General features: G+C 42.4%; 1 protein-coding gene across 6 annotated transcripts in view; it reads left to right on the forward strand.

The window, feature by feature from the left end:
- Positions 1–14,846, forward strand: part of EFR3A (EFR3 homolog A) — a 102,098-nt gene extending 87,252 nt beyond the window's left edge. For 4 of the 6 annotated variants that reach the window (XM_045049795.1, XM_045049793.1, XM_045049792.1 and 1 more), the window contains 4 exons: positions 2,619–2,667; positions 6,510–6,613; positions 7,370–7,419; positions 12,447–14,846. In XM_045049795.1, the coding sequence (XP_044905730.1) occupies positions 2,619–2,667; positions 6,510–6,613; positions 7,370–7,419; positions 12,447–12,552 (309 nt within the window). In that variant the 3' untranslated portion in view covers positions 12,553–14,846. Of the gene's footprint in view, positions 1–1,663; positions 1,883–2,618; positions 2,668–6,509; positions 6,614–7,369; positions 7,420–12,446 lie in introns of those variants that run through there. The other 2 variants (XM_045049796.1, XM_045049797.1) reach the window with 2 other exon arrangements.
- The last annotated feature ends 3,344 nt before the right edge of the window (positions 14,847–18,190 follow it).

Below are 18,190 nucleotides of genomic sequence, written 5' to 3' on the forward strand. Positions count from 1 at the left end.
ATATATAGATGGAGAGATATCTAAAAATATTCAAGAAGATAAATGGCTAACATGGAATAGAAATGTCTCTGCCTCCTGAGATAAAATTATCAGCTTGACTAATAGCATAAAGCAGCTTTGACATGATTCTTTGATCTCTGAGCATTATGGGCATGACTGATATGCATAATGGATATGAGTAGAACCTGAAATCACCACTTGGTTCTTCTCTCTAAAAGATAATAGTCGGTGCTTGATTATTTGGGGGAATGGATGGGAGGCTGTATGTGTAACATTGCATTTTGAGTGCATATTGAAGTTTTCTTCGTACAAAATTAAGTCGCTGGCTGGCTGCGAAGAATTCTTGTTCAGTCCAGAACCAACAACAGACCCTTATTTTACATATTCATACCCTGCCTTTTCCCAAATGCAAGTAAAGAAGCTTGCATGTGTGCTAACAAAACAAGTCTGGTGTAATACCAGTCAGAGGCTGCTCTCCTAGGTGCCATAAAATTACTAAGGTGTCCGTGAAAGTAACAGAGCACCTGGACCGATTGGAAGAAGACCAGACAAACAGCAGATTTCACGCAGCCCCAAGGGCGTTGTACAGTCTAGGGTAGAGTTACAGATCGTGAATAAGGTTCAGGTGACCAAGAGTAAAAGGGGTGTTGAAACTCCCCGAGGCTGGTGCCTTTGCACCGTTTCTGCAGAGCCCCAGTGCAAGCGGTGTGTGCAAAGGCAGACACACTGGAGTTTGGTTGGGCGCCAGTGAAGGGGTGGCTCGTCTTCAACAGCTACTTGAGCGCATTGGAGTCTCAGGCTCGTTTACCCTTATGGAATCTGATTTTGCATATTAGGAATGACTGTTCAAATACGAGAAGACAAAATAACATTACCTTCTAGGCTAGAACTAACTGTGTGAAAAATACGAATCATTAAACACTGGTAGAAAGCAGTTGGTCCTTTTTCCTTTTTAAATAGGATTCAGATTCACAGAAGGGAAGGTGGGAAACAAGATGGAAGCCAAATTACAGAAGGCTTTGACACCCACCTGAGGGCTTTGTATGTAATCTGGTAGGAAGTAGGGAGACCCTGGAATGTGGGGAGTGTCGTTATCGGAGCTATGCTTTCATGAGAGGAATCTCAGAAGCGTGACCAGGCTGAACTGGAAAGAAGAGACTGGAAGTAGAGAGGCCAATTAGTACATCCTTTTAACAGTCTCCACCTTGGGTAAGGAGGGTCTGGGGTAGCCAGGTTGGAGATATGGAGGCAGGAGGGCAGTCGCCTGTTCTAGAGCAGAATGGGCAGGGCCAAGAGGTGACTTAAAAGGAGTCGGAGAAAGGAGGTTAAAAAGAAAGGAGAGGGACATCATGATCACGCGAATTCGGGAAGACAAGAACCCACAGAGAAGAAGGGTTTTTGGAATAAAGTACTTCAGCTTTTCACGTACCTGGGACCAGACAGGTAATCGTGACCAATTATGTGTCACAAGAATGCTGGCCTTGTAGCTTCTTCGGTGTTCTTTTCCCTGTACTGTAGCAGTTCCTCAAAAGCCTAAAACTCCTGACCAGTTGTAAGAATAACAGTGGTTTTTTTTTTTTTTCATTGAGATATTAGATTGCTTCTAAGTACCAGTAATGAACGAGCCAGAGCCTAATCCTGTGTCTCTGCTCCAAATATCTAGAACAAAGCAACTGAAGATTCCCAAGTTTAATCTGACTTCACCTAGAAATATGAGCCCTCAGTGGGAAAACGGAGGTAGTGGAGCCCTTGCTGCTTGATTTCCCGCTAAAGCCTTTGAGTTACAGAGAAGCTCAGGTGCCCGGCACGAAGTCTTGCTTTCGTTAGTCTTGCCGCCTTAGCCTTAGCGAAAGACGCTCGTGAGCTAAAATTAGGGACGACCAGAGGCCCAGGCAAGTACGCAGGTATCATTTCTTCACTTTCATTCGGAGGTACTGTAGTAGCCGGGTGTGTTACTCCCGAAAATGCACTCGTGCCATAAAAACTATGACTGCCTTCTTATCATAAGGCAGTTGATTTCATGCCTTTTATAAAGGGTAGTTTTGGAGAGTAGGTCTCGGTGGTTGGCCTAAGAACATCCAGAATGTAATTATTTCAAGATGTTGATTAGCTGTAGTCATTCAACACTTGCCCGAGTAGCGATTCTTGCTTTTTCTTAAACCGTGTTAAAATTTTCAAGTTTATTTTTGAATAGTAAACTGTACGTGGCACCGATAATCTAGACGGTGGAGAGGCCTTGGTTTTCACGTGTTACATAGCTGGACCGTATGTACACATGGTCTCTGCCTTGAATACCTCCAAGCACCGTTTGCCTACGAAGCCTGGCTCAGCCAGCGGGACTCGGGCCTTGCCCACGCGGCGATTGGGGATTGAGTTCTGTGACTCGGTGGTGCTTCGGCTGCCGGGAGGGGGCTGATGCCGCCAGCCTCGCAGTAGTCACTGCAGTAGACCCTTGTCACCACCAGGGACAGAGTGGATGTAATCACAAACCCGGCGAACACAAAGAAGGAAAAAAATCTGTTGAAATCTGTTCTTAGATACTTGTAACTGGGTGAAGGTATTATTTGTGTGTTGACCTTTCGTAACTCTTTGTTTTACGTCAAATCACTTTTCCCTAGGTTAGTAACACTGAAGAAATCACCTTTGAAGCACTGAAGAAAGCAATTGGTGAGATTTTCGTTCACTCTCCTGATGCTTTGCCGGCTGGCTCACCGCTGTCCCCTTCCCGGATTAGGTGCCAGCGTGAACACACACGGCATGGCGTTTCTGTGTGGTTGTGTAATGGATTTATTCAGCCACATTTTTTAGACTTTTACGCTTGTCCTGTCTTGTCATAGGTTATTCTTTTCCTTTGCAAAGAGTGACTTTCTTAGAATCCTGAAAGCACATCACTATTTCGATGCCACCCTTGTCTGGTGACCAACTTGCGGGCTTCACGAACTTCACGAAAACAGCAGGTTTCCTTTTGTAGGAGAGAGAGGGATGAAAATTCTGAAAAGACCTGAGAAAATTAAACAGTAACTCGTAACAGGCCTGTCATGTAATGACAAGCGTGTTTCCAACAGGGTGAGAGAAAGAAGTGGCCTGAGGTCGTCAGCAGGCACGATAGCACCACGTTAACTCGTGCGGTTTTATAGGCGAGAACATTGGGGCGGGGAAATTAAACTCTCCTGAGGTCACATCGCAAGTAAATGCTGACGCCAGCTTTCATACCCACATCTCACTGATTAATCTTTTTACTTCACATAACATAGTACTGTGGGTTTTTTTTCCTCTTTGGCCTTCATGGAAATAAATTCTATCTGGTATTTTGCCTCTTTTTTAAAAGTTTGAAGTGGTTCCTTCAATTAAGTTTTGTTTTTTTTTAATGTTTTACTGACTTTTGAGAGAAAGAGCACAAGCTTGGGAGGGATGGACTGAGAGAGGGAGACAGAGAATCTGAAGCAGGCTCTAGGCTCCGAGGTATCGGCACAGAGCCTGATGTGGGGCTTGAAACCCACGAACTGTGAGATCATGACCTGAGCTGAAGTCGACGCTTAACAGACTGAGCCACCCAGGCGCCCCTAAATTAGGTATTAATATAAATTACTACTGGGCTAATGGTGCCTTGTTCACAATTCATTTCTAATTGGCAAAGCAGTATAGAGTGGGAATTGGCTCTCAGAGATGTTAGTTTAAGAAAATCGGTGTCCAGGAAAGGTGGAGTGCTCTAGCACCCATCATACATGAAATGAAATCTGACCTTTCCTGGCTTAATCCGTGAGAGGACTTTTTTGTGACTGTAAGACCATGGCAAATTTGCCAAAATAAAATTGAACTCCGTGAGCGACTTTGAACCCCAATTGGAAATGTACAGTCTAGGGTAGTGGTTCTCATAGTATGACTGTGGCTCCTGGATAGCCAGTGGTGGCTCTTTCAGGGGACCGTTCAAGTGAAAAAGTATTTTCATCCTAACATTAAGGCACCGTTAGCCTCATACTGCATCGGTCAACATGAATACAGGCAGTGGCATTACGCTAGACCGGCAGTGGTCGTATTCTTCAGCACACAGTTATTTTAAAACGAGATTTTATTTAGGAATGCTCTTAATTATAAATTATTTTATTAAATCTCAGCACATGGGTACGTATCTTTGGGAAGTACACATAGAGCACTTGGATTGCCTTGATACGCAAGCTTACGCTAGTCGATTTTTATAAGGAACACCATTTTTACTTAAAAAAAGACTGATGGAAGACCTATGGTATTTGGTAGACATTTTCTGGAAAATAAATGAAGCTGTGACTTCAAGAGAAAACACAAAACCATCCTCACTGTATTTGCTTCTAATGATAAAATCAGCACTTTGAACCAAAATTAAAATTTTGAAACTTTTGTCTACGCTGGAGAGTTTGACAGGTCCCCAGTATTTAAAGACATTTCCAATGAGATCAGCTGTAATAACCAACAAATATGATTTTAAAAATTGTGTAATGGAACACGTCTGTATTTAGAGAACCTGCAAAAATCACTGGGTCATTATTCCAAATGAGCGTTGCGTGATGTTACAAAGTCGTGCATAAGTAAGGATCATTCGGAGTGCAAAATAGATGAATAGATTTTACCATGACCAGTCACAAGGAATGTATTAGTAAGATTTCACATTTCATATTGCACTTTTTTTTTCATACTCATGTATTTTGAGAGAGAGAGAGAGAGGGAGAGAGAGAGAAGGGCAAACAAGGAGGGGCAGAGAGAGAGAGCAAGAGAGAGAATCCCAAGCAGGCCGTGTGCTGTCAGCATAGAGCCTGATGCAGGGCTCAAACCTATGAACTGGGAGATCACAACCTGAGCCAAAATCAAGTCAGACGCTTAACCAACTGAGCCACCTAGAAACCCCATATCGCAACTAACTTTTAAGACAACTACCACTTCTCGAGGACTGTTGGAGTGTGCAAGAAGAAATTCTCACAGTTCTGTGAAAGGCTGTTAAAATACTCTTTCCCAATACATATCTGTGTGAGGCTGGATTTTCTTTACATACTTCGACGAAAATAACACATTGCAGTGGATTGGCTGCATTTGCAGATAGAATCCAGCTGCCTTCTGTTAAGCCAAGACATTAAAGAGATTTGCAAAAATATAAAACAATGCCACTTTCTTCACTCAATTTTTCATTTTGAAAAGGATGGTCATTTTTTTCATTAAGCAAATCTTGTTTATGTTAACATATAATGGTTTCATTATTTTTAAATGGTTTATTTTTAAATGAATTAAATATTTTTAAAGTTTCTCAGTTTTATAACATGGAAAATATCAATGGATAGAATACATTTTTAGAATACTACTTGATTTCCTTGTGACTTTCAAGGACGTAAAAAGGACTCTTGAAGCCAGAAAGCCTGAGAACTGCCTAATGAGCACGGAAAACAAACTTGCTGTCTCCAGGCCAAGTGTAGGTGGAAATATTTGCAGAAATTGAATATTTAAGACCAGGTTGTATATGCCTCATCTTGCCCGAGTCCCCCTTACTTTCTGCTGCTTTTACCTGACCTGATTTAACCATGTATGTCTCCTGCCTGGCCTCTGGCACATTTGAACTGCTTGCCCCAGTCTAGCGAACAGCAGAGAGGCGGTCATCGTTCTCTGCCGATAGTCATTCAGAAGTATATACGTTCTTCACCTTGGTTAATCTACCACAGTTTCGAAGGAAAGTATGTAATGCCTGTTTCCTTTTGAAACAGGCTCTTTATGCTGTTTCCACTTTTTAAAACTAGCTAATTATTATCCGCAGTTATCTACCTGAAAAGCAGGCTGGTTTAAAGAATGTTGAAGACAGTGCGTTTCGTCCTATGAAATTCTCCACCAGGGGAGCCAAACAACAACCTGAAGAATTGATGGGGCGTTAAACAGACCATTAATAAGAAGCCATAAAGTGTCCCTATTTTCATATTCTTCAGCAGATATACACACTAATCAGTATCAAGACAGGCATTTATTTACTTGACTGTCTCACAAACTTTGGTCGGACCACCCAGCATGTTAAGATAAAATGTCTTTCCAAATTGTAAATAAATGGAAAAGGCTACAACAGTGTGGTTCCAAACGACTCTCTATTTCAGTTGTGCCATTCAGTATCAAGTATGGCAGACTTTTAATTTCGTATCTCATATGTATGAGGGCTTGAATATTCATGAGGGGATCATCTTTCAGGAAGGACCTTGAAGTTGTTTCACATGGAGGGAGTTGTCACCCTCCTATTCTGGTAAGAGAGACAAAGGGAGTCTTTGACAAAGGGTCTTTTACTATGTGGCTTTAACCCTTAGATTAAGAAAAAACAATTATATATATGCGCTTTCTAGCCTTCTAGACATTTCATGGAGGTTGGGTCTTTTGCCTTTTTTCTTTTAAAATTAGTCCTGTAAATTACCTTTATTTTTGATTTATAGATTATTTGCTTTTCTGGTTATTGACAAGTTTCAATAAAAGTCTGTATTCCCTTTAACGGGTCTTTGTAAACATTTCTATAGATACCAGTGGAATGGAAGAACAGGAAAAGGAAAAGAGGCGTCTTGTGATAGAGAAATTCCAGAAAGCACCTTTTGAAGAAATAGCAGCACAGTGTGAATCCAAAGTAAGTGAACAGTTGGTAAAGGGGGTGGGGGTGGGGTTTGATTTCTGTGACGTTTTGGTAATTAGTTGGTAGGTTCTGAACTTTACGCAGATCAGCGGGGCACGGGGTAATGTGTCAGATAGGGACTGAGGGCTGGCAGCCTGGCCACAAAGCCTAAGTGATGTCTTCATGTAACACAAACTGATGGAAATGGCAGGTCGCAAACCACACGTGGGTGGTTCCTGTGGCCGTGGTACTTGTTGTGCAGTGGCTCTCCGGGATTTTGCTGTGGGTATTTTGTCTTGTGCATCTGTTGGTTTGTTTTTACCAATGAGACTAGGAAACGGATGAAAGAAACTTTACATTCAGTTCCAGCATGTGAGAGAAAACCAAAACATGAAAGCCTTCTGTGCCATGAGCCTCATGGTTGTACTTATGCTTTGTCTTTTTTTTTTTTTTTAAAATGTTTGTTTGTTTGTTTGTTTATTTTGAGAGGGAGTGTGTGCACGTGTGGGGGAGGAGCAGAGAGAGAGGGAGAGAGAGAATCCCAAGCAGGCTCTGCACTGACAGCGCAGAGCTCGATGCGGGGCTCGATCCCATGAATCATGAGATCATGAGATCATGACCTGAGCTGAGATCAGGAGTCAGATGCTTAACCACCTGAGCCATCCAGGCGCCCCATATGTTTTGTCCTTTAAATTGCATTTGTGTTATTACAGGTGGGTATTGGGGAAAGAAAATAATCCTTTCTTAACATTTTTTTTTTCTCCCTTATAGGCAAATTTGCTTCATGACAGACTTGCTCAAATACTGGAACTCACCATACGGTAAGGATTTTATTACTGCAAGAGCAGTAAAGTAACAACAAAATAGAAACTGTTAAACCCTTGTACAGTTGTGGCTGATTATGTTTAAGTAATTGTGCTTTTCACTCAGGGCAAACATGAGATCGTAGAGGTGCCTCCATCTTGGTAGTCATTCTGCTCCCTGGACAGACCTTGGTAGCATGGCTTCCAGTGTCTTCTACCTCTCCTAGCTTCCCTTTTTAGGCCCCTCCTTCCCTCCTTCTTCTTTCTTCCTTCCTTCCTTCCTTCCTTCCTTCCTTCCTTCCTTCCTTCCTTCCTTCCTTCCTTCCTTCCCTCCTTCCCTCCTTCCCTCCTTCCCTCCCTTCCTTCCTTCCTTCCTTCCTTCCTTCCTTCCTTCCTTCCTTCCTTCCTTCCTTCCTTCCTTCCTTCCTTCCCCCCTTCCTTCCCCCCTTCCTTCCCCCCTTCCTTCCCCCCTTCCTTCCCCCCTTCCTTCCTTCCTTCCCCGTGGTCCCAAAAGATCTGGGTAATTTGGGAGACTCACATTCTAATGATAAACTTAACCAGATAATTTCTCATATTTAACCATTTTGATCTGCCAAAAAACTGCAGTTTCATACGGTTCAACCTCACAGTTCTTTCCAGGGCAAGACCGATTGTACCTGTGTGGATGGCTCACTACAGTTGCTAAAGTTTCCTTGGGTGGTCCTAAGTCGTATCCATTTTAGTCCTGTTGTAAGTTATTTTATGTCCTAAACATTTGGTACCTAACACATTTGGCGGCTACTTGCTTGTGTTGGTTATTAAGTCGCGAAGTACGAGACGGAGAAGCAGTGGCAGGTTCGGTCTAAGCAGACAAAAGCGCTTACGCACCTTCTTCTGCTGACCTCAGTGTGGAAGGGGACCTTTGTCTGACGTGGCACCGTGTTGGAGCCAGAGTTCAGAGCTGTGCTTTCGGAATTTTTTTTATACATCAGCGGTATAATTTATATTTTAACTTGATTAGCTAAGCCTGCTTTGCTTCAACTCCAGTGTTCTGTAAACAGGAGAGGCAGGTACGTGCTGTGTGGTCCACGTGTTCTTCTAGTTCAGCCTTTCTTCTGCCATTGTATGCGAAGTATGTTGTCATCAGTATCACATCTCATTCTAGGCATTCCCCCCACCATTCCTGCCACCCTCACTAAGCTACGAATTCCTCATTCACAGAATTTCAGAGCAGAGACTCAGACACTAATATGCAGTATGTGACATACCTTAGATTCAGAGAAAATCGATGTGTGTGGGCACTTACTTACCTGCTGCCTGTTAATTATAACAGTAACTGTCTAGACTGTAATTGATCTTACACTACATATTTTGTATCTGTTCCTTTTGCTCATTGTCACGACAGCCCTGAAAAGCTTAGGTAAATGGCTCTTTTTTCATCTTCTGGGTAAAAACACTGAGGCTTTAGAGAAATCCAGTAACTTGCTGAAGGTCATCCAGCTACTGAGTGGAAAAATCAGAATTCATATCCATAACTCATGTTCTTAAAAGGAATGTTGCTAGGACCCACCATATTACATTTAATCACACTGTCCTAGCTATGTGGCTTTAATATTTTAGAATAATGATTATGGCTAATTCTCTTTTATTGGCGTTGCAAATCTAATAGCATTTATTGAACCCTTACTAATAGTTAATATTTATCGAACGCTTATGCTGTTCTAGGCACTGTGCTAAGTACATTATTTCATTTAATATTTATAACAGAGCTTAAAAAGGTTAGTGATTAATTTTACTTGACAAGTATAGAAACAGACACATAGAAGTTAGGTAATTCATCCAAGATTACCTAATTAGGAAGGCGTACTTCTGGATAACTTACACAATAGAGTTTTTGGCTTTGTTTTTTTTTAAAGATTTTATATTTTTAAAGTAATCTCTGCACCCACTGTGGGGCTCAGACCCACAACCCTGAGATCAAGAGTTGCACGCTTCACCGACTGAGCCAGCCAGGCACCCCCCAGAGTTTTTGGTCTTGTTTGACATATTTCTTCTTGTTCATTTGCCTACTCTGATCGCCGGACAGGGCAAAGGGTTTGTATTCTCAAGAAAAGAAACAGGACAGTCTTGCACTTCAGACTCCATCGTTCTTTCGTTCCCTTTGACCTTAGTGCAACGAAAGGAAATTACAAGAAATGCAAAGAAGTGTGAAAATACAATAAGAATAAACAGCCCCACAGGTGATCCAGTTATTGGAATTAGTAGACAAGAACCTAAAAATACACACACATGCACATGTGCCACACGCACACACACGCCAAAGAATTTAAAGGAAAAGATACACATGTTTGAGCGGAGAAAAGGAAACTGAAAAAGAACCAGATAGTAATGCAAGAACAGAGTAACACAGTATGTGAAAAACAAAATTTCATAGGATGAGCTGACAGTATATTGGACATTATAGAAGAACACGCCTACATTGCTCACGGGAGAGAAAATGTGCAATCACTGTGTAAGACTTTAGTGGTTACTCACGGAGTTACACATATACCTGCTCTTGACCCTGTAATCCCATTCCTCAGTATTTACCTGGAGAAATGAAAACTTATTTCCACAGAAAGACATGTACATGAATGTGTTAGCAGCTTTTTTCATAATTACCAAATATCCCTCAACAGGAGAGCGGATAGATAAGAGACAAATAGGGCTATCTTTAATAGAGTGCAGTACTATTCAGCAGTAAAAAGGAACGCGTTTTCTTTGGTTTTAAACAAACAAAATGAGCAAAAGAAACCAGACAAAAGAGTATAGCTTGTGTGGACCATTTTTGCGGGCTGTATGAAATTCAGGAACCAGCAACACTAATCTTCAGTAGCAGAGATCAGAACATAGTTGGTGGATGTGGGCATGTGGGAGTAGGGAGAAACTGACTGGTTAGGGACACAGGGGACCTTTTTGTTGAATGACAAAAGTGTTCAGTATCTTTACTGGGGTGTGCTTACACCAGGGTATACGTTTGTCAATTCTTGTTAAACAGTACACTTAAAACCTGCATTTCACTCTGAAAATTAACTCTCAGTAAAAAATAAAGGGATGTTACAAACTCTGGAATGGTGACTACAAAGTAATTGTTAGTTCCCAGAAATAGAATAATATACCAGGAAAATAGAATCAACTGAATAACTTGAGAACTGTTTACAGTTAGATAATATTTGTGCGTACGTTAACTAAATTCATTACCATATGGATGGTAATTAAAAATTATTTCTGTATGTTCATAACTCTAAATCACTAACAAACTCAACAGAACTGTGTATGACTTATATGAAATAATTATAAATCTCTGAAAAACACACAAGAGCACTTTACAAATGGAAACTCATACCTTGTTTTGAATAGAAAGTTAGTATCTTAAAGACCTTGTTCTCTTCAGATGAACCTGTAGTTTCAGTCAGAAATGTTCACACAGTCACTTTTTTATTCTTGAACAAATGATGCCGAAGACAGTGTGGAAAGACTCCAGTGTAAAGCAGTGGGGAGCATGCTGGGTAGGAAAACATGATCTAGATCTTTGGTACTGACAGAGGATTGGACTTGTGTGCAGGTAGGGGGAATTCCAGAGAAGGGTTTGGAATACAGATATCTGTGGTAAAGATAAGAGTTTAGATTTTCAGGGAAAAGAGCAAAATGCTTACTAAATCCTGTGTGGGCAACTGCTAAAGACTGTTGACCAGCAAAGGAGGGAGCATGGGGGCATTCTTCACGAGTTTTACCAAAACAAAATTTTAATCCATTGTTTAGAAATACACGTAGAAATACTAGAATTTATACAGGAAATTTTTTTAACTTTTTTTTTTTTTATTTATTTTTTGAATTCACATCTAAGTTAGTATCTAGTGCAACACTGATTTCAGGAGTAGATTCCTTAGTGCCCCTTCCCCATTTCGCCCACCCCCCCCCAACCCCTCCAGTAACCCTGTTTCTTCTCTAGCTTTAGCAGTCTCTTATGTTTTGTCCCCCTCCCTGCTTTTACATTAGTTTTGCTTCCCTTCCCTTCTGTTCATCTGTTTTGTCTCCTAAAGTCCTCATATGAGTGAAGTCATATGATATTTGTCTTTCTCTCATTTTTTTTTTTATGATCTTAGTGTAGGGAAAGTTTTCCTTAGCCTACACAAAACCTGGAAGTCATAAAATCATATTGATTTCTTTGGTAAGATTTTTAAGCATTTAGCAAAACAAAACCCAAACACAAGTTTATTTTTTGAGACTCAAAAAATAAACTGTGGAAAAGTATTTGTTTCCCACACACGCAAAAAATTAGTTTCCCATATTAAAGAGACAAAAACATCTGAGTACGACAGGCTGTGGACTCACAGAGACAGTTTATTTTAAACGAAACAAAATCTACGAAGATACTTCGCACTGGTAGTAACCCAAAAATTAAAAATCAGAATGAATTCCCCTCTGCCTGCCAGATTGGCAAAGATTTAAAACCAAGAACAACAAAAGCAAAAGAGAACAGGTACACTCCGGATGGAAATATAAGTTGCTGGTATTCTGGCAATATGTATCCAAGTCAGAATTGTGAGTATGCTTTGATTAAGAAATTCTCCTTGTAAACCTGGAGACAGGATAAAATTGTGTACGTATAAGACCTGTGAACATTATTTATAGTAATGGAAAGTGGAAATGAACTTGCATTTATCCACCGGATTCGATCAGTTGCAGTATATCCACATGATGAGATACCATGCTGTCAGCAAAAGAGGACATGTGTACATAAGAAGGATTTTTCTGCTGGTGAAACAAAGCAAGTTTGAACCAGAATGGGCATGTGCCATCCTGTTACTAAAAATCACATCTGCATATATTCAAGAGGCAACGTCTGGCTTAGACTTAAGACCAGCTTGGTATCCCCACCTCTTTTCCCAGCTAGCCTTGTAGCTGGCCGGCAGTGTGACAGGAGGAGTCTTACTCTGCTGTTCGCGGGTAGTTGTTGGGCTGCTCGGTGAAACGAACAGCCTTTAAATGGACCTGCTGACAGTGGCTTGTTCTTCTGTTTACAGCCCTCCTCCTAGTCCATCGGGAACACTGACCATTACTTCTGGGCATGCCCAGTACCAGTCTGTCCCAGTCTATGAGATGAAGTTTCCAGATCTGTGTGTGTACTGAGTGGCTCATGAAGACCTCAGCATAGGATCTAAAGCCTATAAATGAAGGCCCCGCTGAGTCTTCAGGGTTTACTTAATGTGTGTTAACATGCTTCCTGGGAATAACGGTGAGACTTCTCTTCAACCAAATCTTGGCACGTACCGCATTGACACGGTGGAGCTGTATATGGTTGAGAGTACTTTTGAGGGTCGGTTTCTGTCACGATAGTTTCTTTTGAGCTTCCTGTTGGCTTCCGGAGTTGGACATGTATTGGTCTCCCATCATTCCATAGTTCAACAGTGTATTTTAAACTTTTCACAAACAGGTAATTTTAAAAGATTATGCTTTCAGAGGGTTGAAGATGCATCAGGTGTCTACTGTATTTCTTAAACATCTACACAACTGCTTAGAAATAGAATTGCTTTTGTGTCTGGTTATCTGCAAAAGCAAATACATACAAATATATTGCTGATCTTGGGGCTGCAAAACTGTTCTGTGGCTTGTTGTCCCCATGTTTTAGATGTTGTGATCTGTAGTAACATGTGCTAGGCATTCCTCAACTTGTTTATGGTAAGAAGACATCTCTTGAATAATATTCCTAGAAAATGACCAACCCTAAAATCGCCATACTTAAAAAGCGTCTAGTTTTCGTAATACTGTGTTGTCTGCCAAGAGTTGACCGTTCTACTTGAGAGAAGCTTAGAGCTTACTCTTGGCATACCAAACCGTGCAATATTTTTTTACATCATAAGATGTATTAGTTTACAGAATATACTTTGAAACTCTAGTAGTATTTTGCTGTGGCTCCATTAATTAAATGAGATCTGTATTTAGTGTAAGAAAAAAAAGACATTTAAAACAGCTACTAGTTCACCTGTGAAGAGTGTGTACATTTTGATTTCTTCCAAAGCGCATTATTTACATTTTTATATTGTGCGTTGTTTTAAATCTTCGTAGTCAAAAGATTCTCCAAATGGGCTTTTAATTTGTAAGATTTGAACTGTAACTTGTATGCATCTGTTTAGGATTTGTTATATTACACTTGAAAAGAGTGCCTATGGCTTTAGTGATCAAGCGTGCTAAGGATTGTCAGCGGAAGCTTCTGTTGATTGAGGCCACCGGGACTACACGTGTAACATGTGCTCCCAGCCCCACAGTGTTTCCTTAAAATTATGTGCATTTTAGTGAATTCCATCGCACAGAGTAAATGAGCAACTTTCTTTGCAACTCATATAAAATTCTCTTAGGTCATTTTTATAGAATAACCTGTTTATAATTATATTGCCTTTTCAGACTCAGTTTCTTTTTACAAAGAACAATATACATATCAAACATTGTAGCTCAAAAAACAATTCGGTTTTTACCTTTTTTGTTTGAAAAACTACAGTTGAGAATGGCATGTTAGGGGTTTGTGTCTATGGTTGTTGGGCACCTTTGCAAGGAACAGAAAAAGGTACGGAAGTGGCAAAAGAACAAGCCTGCCTCCAGTTTTTTAATAAACTGACGTACGGGGTCTCGAAGCCTCTTGCAAAAGGTCCTAGCTGTCTAGACCCAGAAAATGATACTCGGGCCTCCCGGGCGGTGTCGTGAATGTTTATCTGCAGGATAACAGTGCAGTCGGCACGGGGGTTGGATGACCTTACTTCAGCTGCCACTGGGACTTTGCCTCTTGATCAGGTAAAATGTGTCACCACATAATAGGCCAATTTTGTTTTCTATTCCCCTTTTTTTCTTCTCTATTTTTAAAGAAGGGTGTTAATTTTTGTGCATTTAAAAACATCTGAACAGGGGGACACACAGAAACAACCATCATCCACTTGGATGTCATTTTATAGATGAACACTGTGTGCTTTTGTATGAAAATATATATAATTTAGTGGTATAAGTAAAGGAGTTATATATTCATTTGCACTCAGTGCAAAACAAACTTTGCTCTACAAAATTTCATGTTTCTCTGTGATTTAAAAATGCATGTATTGCATGTGAAGGAAAACCATTTGAATTAATGTTTCTCACCCCTTTCTCTTGGTCTGTTTGTAAACTGTTGATGTGGGTTTTGCGGGGTTTTTTTTCTTGTTGTTTTTAAATCACGATAGACTTCTATATATCCTAGATAAATAATGGTTCCCAAGAAGTGGATCTTTGCTTTATTTGTCCCTTCTAGGAGACCGTAGGAGATCCTGCGGGTAGGGGGTCACGTCCAAGCCAGTTTGGAGACTGAAAGTTTACGATTTGTTGAAGTTCACTTGGATGGCTATATTTTTGTAGATATTTAAAACTCTTAATAAACTGTTAATCATTCTGTTTTTGCTGTATACACTTGCCTCATTTTTTTTTTCCTTGACATTGAATAGCTAACATATAAATGTTCCTTAGATTTGCGTTGCCTCTGACTGCTTAGAGTTTGTCATTTGGGGTTGACCTGAATATACACGCACGCGTGCGCACACACACACGGTACACCCCTTAATGCTTCTGTACTCGTTACCTTTTAGAATAATACTACACTTCACCAGCAATTAGCATCTCTCTTCTTTCTGTCCAAAAATGGAACTGATTTGTCTTATCCATGCCAGTATATGTAGCAAATGTAACAAAGTGAGCTTCTTGTAATGTAAAAATTCCCTTTGCAATTCCTCTGGAAGCAATAAAACAAAATCAGATTACTTCCGTATAAGTACATATGTCTAATAGTGACTGCATTTACCAAGTCAAGTTTGCTTTCGCTGAAAATGAAGAGCTCTAGGAGGAATCAGGTTGCCAGGGGGCCGCATCCTCACGTACGTCGAGGAACCAGAACGGTAACTGGCAGTCGTGACGAGATGTAGCGAAGGCGGAGCCCTCGGCGTGAGCCGGGAAGGCTTCGCTGCCCTCTCTGCCCAGGCTTCTGGTTTGCATCTCTCCTTGTCGTGTAAATTCTCTCCGAAAAAAAGAGTGGCTCCGGGTCCCTCCGCCCCCTGGTTCGCTGATGCTACTTCCGGGAAGGTGCTGCATAGAAGGAGCAGCCTGTGTTACGTGCTGTGTCACTTGCTTTTCTTTCTAGCCCTAACTTGTTGGATCCTGTCAGCCGTTCTGATGAATACTGATCTCGAGCACCAAGTTCAAATGAATGAAAAAGCAGAGCCAAGACAGAGCATCAAGCCCTGCTTTCTGTTCCGCCGTCTTTGCCTTGTACTTGCGCTTTGAGTCACAGGCAGGCTCTGAGGAGGGCACGGTCATAGGCTGCTGTAGGAGAACCCGGGCTAAGACACAGGCTTACACGCGGGGATTGTTCTGGGCCGCGGTCCCAGCAAACCCGGCCAGGGCCCGGAACAGTGCCATGCAAGGAGAAGGGCTCGTTAGGGGAATTCATTTATGAATTGTGTGTCACTGTAGGTGACCGGAGGTCCATCTCAGCACTGCCCGCCCAGGTGATGAAAGCCGGGGAAGCGTGCCTTTCATTTTCCAGGGTGGCCTGTTGGCAGTGACTACCCCCTGCCCCGCCCCCATTTCTGGAATGTGTGCCTGAGCACCGAGTGGTTTCCCACGGTGCCCCATGCTTCCTTCTCAGAGGAGTACTGTGTCAGATCGCGAGGAGAACGGAAGTTCGGAAGGCAGATGTCGGACCCCCACCTCTCTGAATGAGGCAGGTGGAAGCCTATGTGGAACCGGTTGTCACCGCGGTGTGCGGGTTAAGAGGTAGGGTTGGATGATGTAGAGTCAGGTAAAAGGTGTTCAACAGAGTACTGTCTAGTTTGGTATTTAAGCTAGGAGCTTCAGATTTATAATTTTACACTTCCTTTAAATCAGTCAAGGGAGGGACTTTTAGAGATGGGAGATTTTGGAGCACGTGTGCATGTTGATTAGATTGTCATAGAAGAAAAGGGATAAATTTGATTTTAAAAGGAAGTATTTACAGGGATCAAACCCTGGAGAAGGCAGTAGAGTGTTGTACACAGGGCCTTGTGGGAGGGATTGACCTTTGATCCAGATTAAGGAGCACTTCATTGTAAGGAGACGGAAGAGAAAGACTGCAGGTAATTTTGTAGCTTTGGCAGCAGGAAAGCGAGGGCGTTCCCATTAGAAACCTTCACTTTTTCAAAGTGGAGGGTCAGCTGAGACCATTGTTGCTGGACGATTCTCTCTGTGTCTCTTGTGTCCGTGCTTGTCATGTGAGCATGCAGACACCAACAGCCTTTATTTAGCCTGGACCACCTCCCCCAGAATGTAGTATAGCAAACAGACTATGGGAAGGTAGGGATGGTGTCTCCCTTTGGAGCCAAGGGCAGGCCTGCTCACTCTCATGTAGAAAGAGAATGTGTTCTGGGATAAAGGTCAGGTGGGCTTACAACCAGGATAGTTTTAGGTTACCTAAATTCAGGGTTCTCCCATGTAATGAAGCCACGTGTGTGTGTGTGTGTGTGTGTGTGTGTGTGTGTGTGTGTGTGTCTAGTCTGCATCAGGGCTCGAGGGAGCAGCATAAATGCTGCTGGGGCTACTGCCTTTACTGTAGGTAGTGAAGTCCTTTGTCTCTGACCCAGGTGTCTCGTGTCCTCTGCCAGCATCCTTGCAGTGCACATCAACTAAGCTGCAAGGAGGGTGAAATCTCAGGCCCTTCACGGTCCTCCAGAGTCATGAGCTGAGTGCGAGGGGAAGGTGTGGGGAGGTCTGAAGAGAGGAGCTAAAACCAGACAGTTGTCCTGGAGAGCAGGAACATCAACTTTTTAAGAAGAGGTTGAGCACCCGCATGAGGTTTAAAGGTTGTGAACTACAAGAGTGAGGTGGGTCACGTCAGTTTTTCTTTTCCCTGAGCAACAACCAGCCGCCTCCGGGTGAAGATGTGAAGGCAGATGGTCGCCATACAAGTGGTAGGCTGGCACCACGACTGCCAGTGGGAGCAGACAGTTGGTAAAACGCTTTGGGCTAAAGGAAGGAGGAACAAGCCAGCAACGTAGTAGTTGGAGAAACTGCCATCAGCGACCGGCCTGCCTCTGCCATCGAATGTGTGCTGGCTGATGCCAACCGCTAGCACCTGCACTTCTTTGCCTGAAGGCTTTCTCTGGGCCCCAGAGCCCACTTCGCTCTCACGTGCCTCAGGCCAGAAGGCAATCTCTCCCTCCCCAGGAGTATTGGCTGATCTGCTAGAAGCTGACGTCCTGATCTCTCTCCTCTCTCCGTGCATGTATTTTACTTCTAGCTGTACCTGGTTTGCTAAGGCACCTTTCATTATCTTTCCTGTCCTGTTTCTTTGGTCTCCGGTCAGGCTTTCCCTCACTTTCCAACTGAACTTGCTCTCAAGTTCTTGTCAGAGGGTTCGCTTTGAGAACCCAAAGTTTAGTTTGGGAGAACCCAAACTTTGGCTGCTAGTTAAAGTCACCTGGTTGAAGAGGTGCCAGTGTGTTGGATTCATCGAAAGGTGTCCTCACGTGATCGCCTTGGAAGGCAGGGAAGGATGTCCGCTGTTGGCTTCACACCACAACCTTTCAATTTCTTACCCTGGCCTCCCAACTTCAGAATATTTGTCTGCCGTGAGAAGGTCAGCAACACTGAACTCTAGCGGGTCCTGAGGAGCAGACAGGGACTCTTACCTCCCTACCAGACACGTGGTCTGTGGGGGATTGGGAACCTAGGATGTGATATGAACCAAGGAGTTTGTGTTCCTACCAAATATTGTGGGGGA

This window comes from Felis catus, chromosome F2 (genome assembly GCF_018350175.1).
Source record: "Felis catus isolate Fca126 chromosome F2, F.catus_Fca126_mat1.0, whole genome shotgun sequence".
NCBI lineage: Eukaryota > Metazoa > Chordata > Mammalia > Carnivora > Felidae > Felis > Felis catus.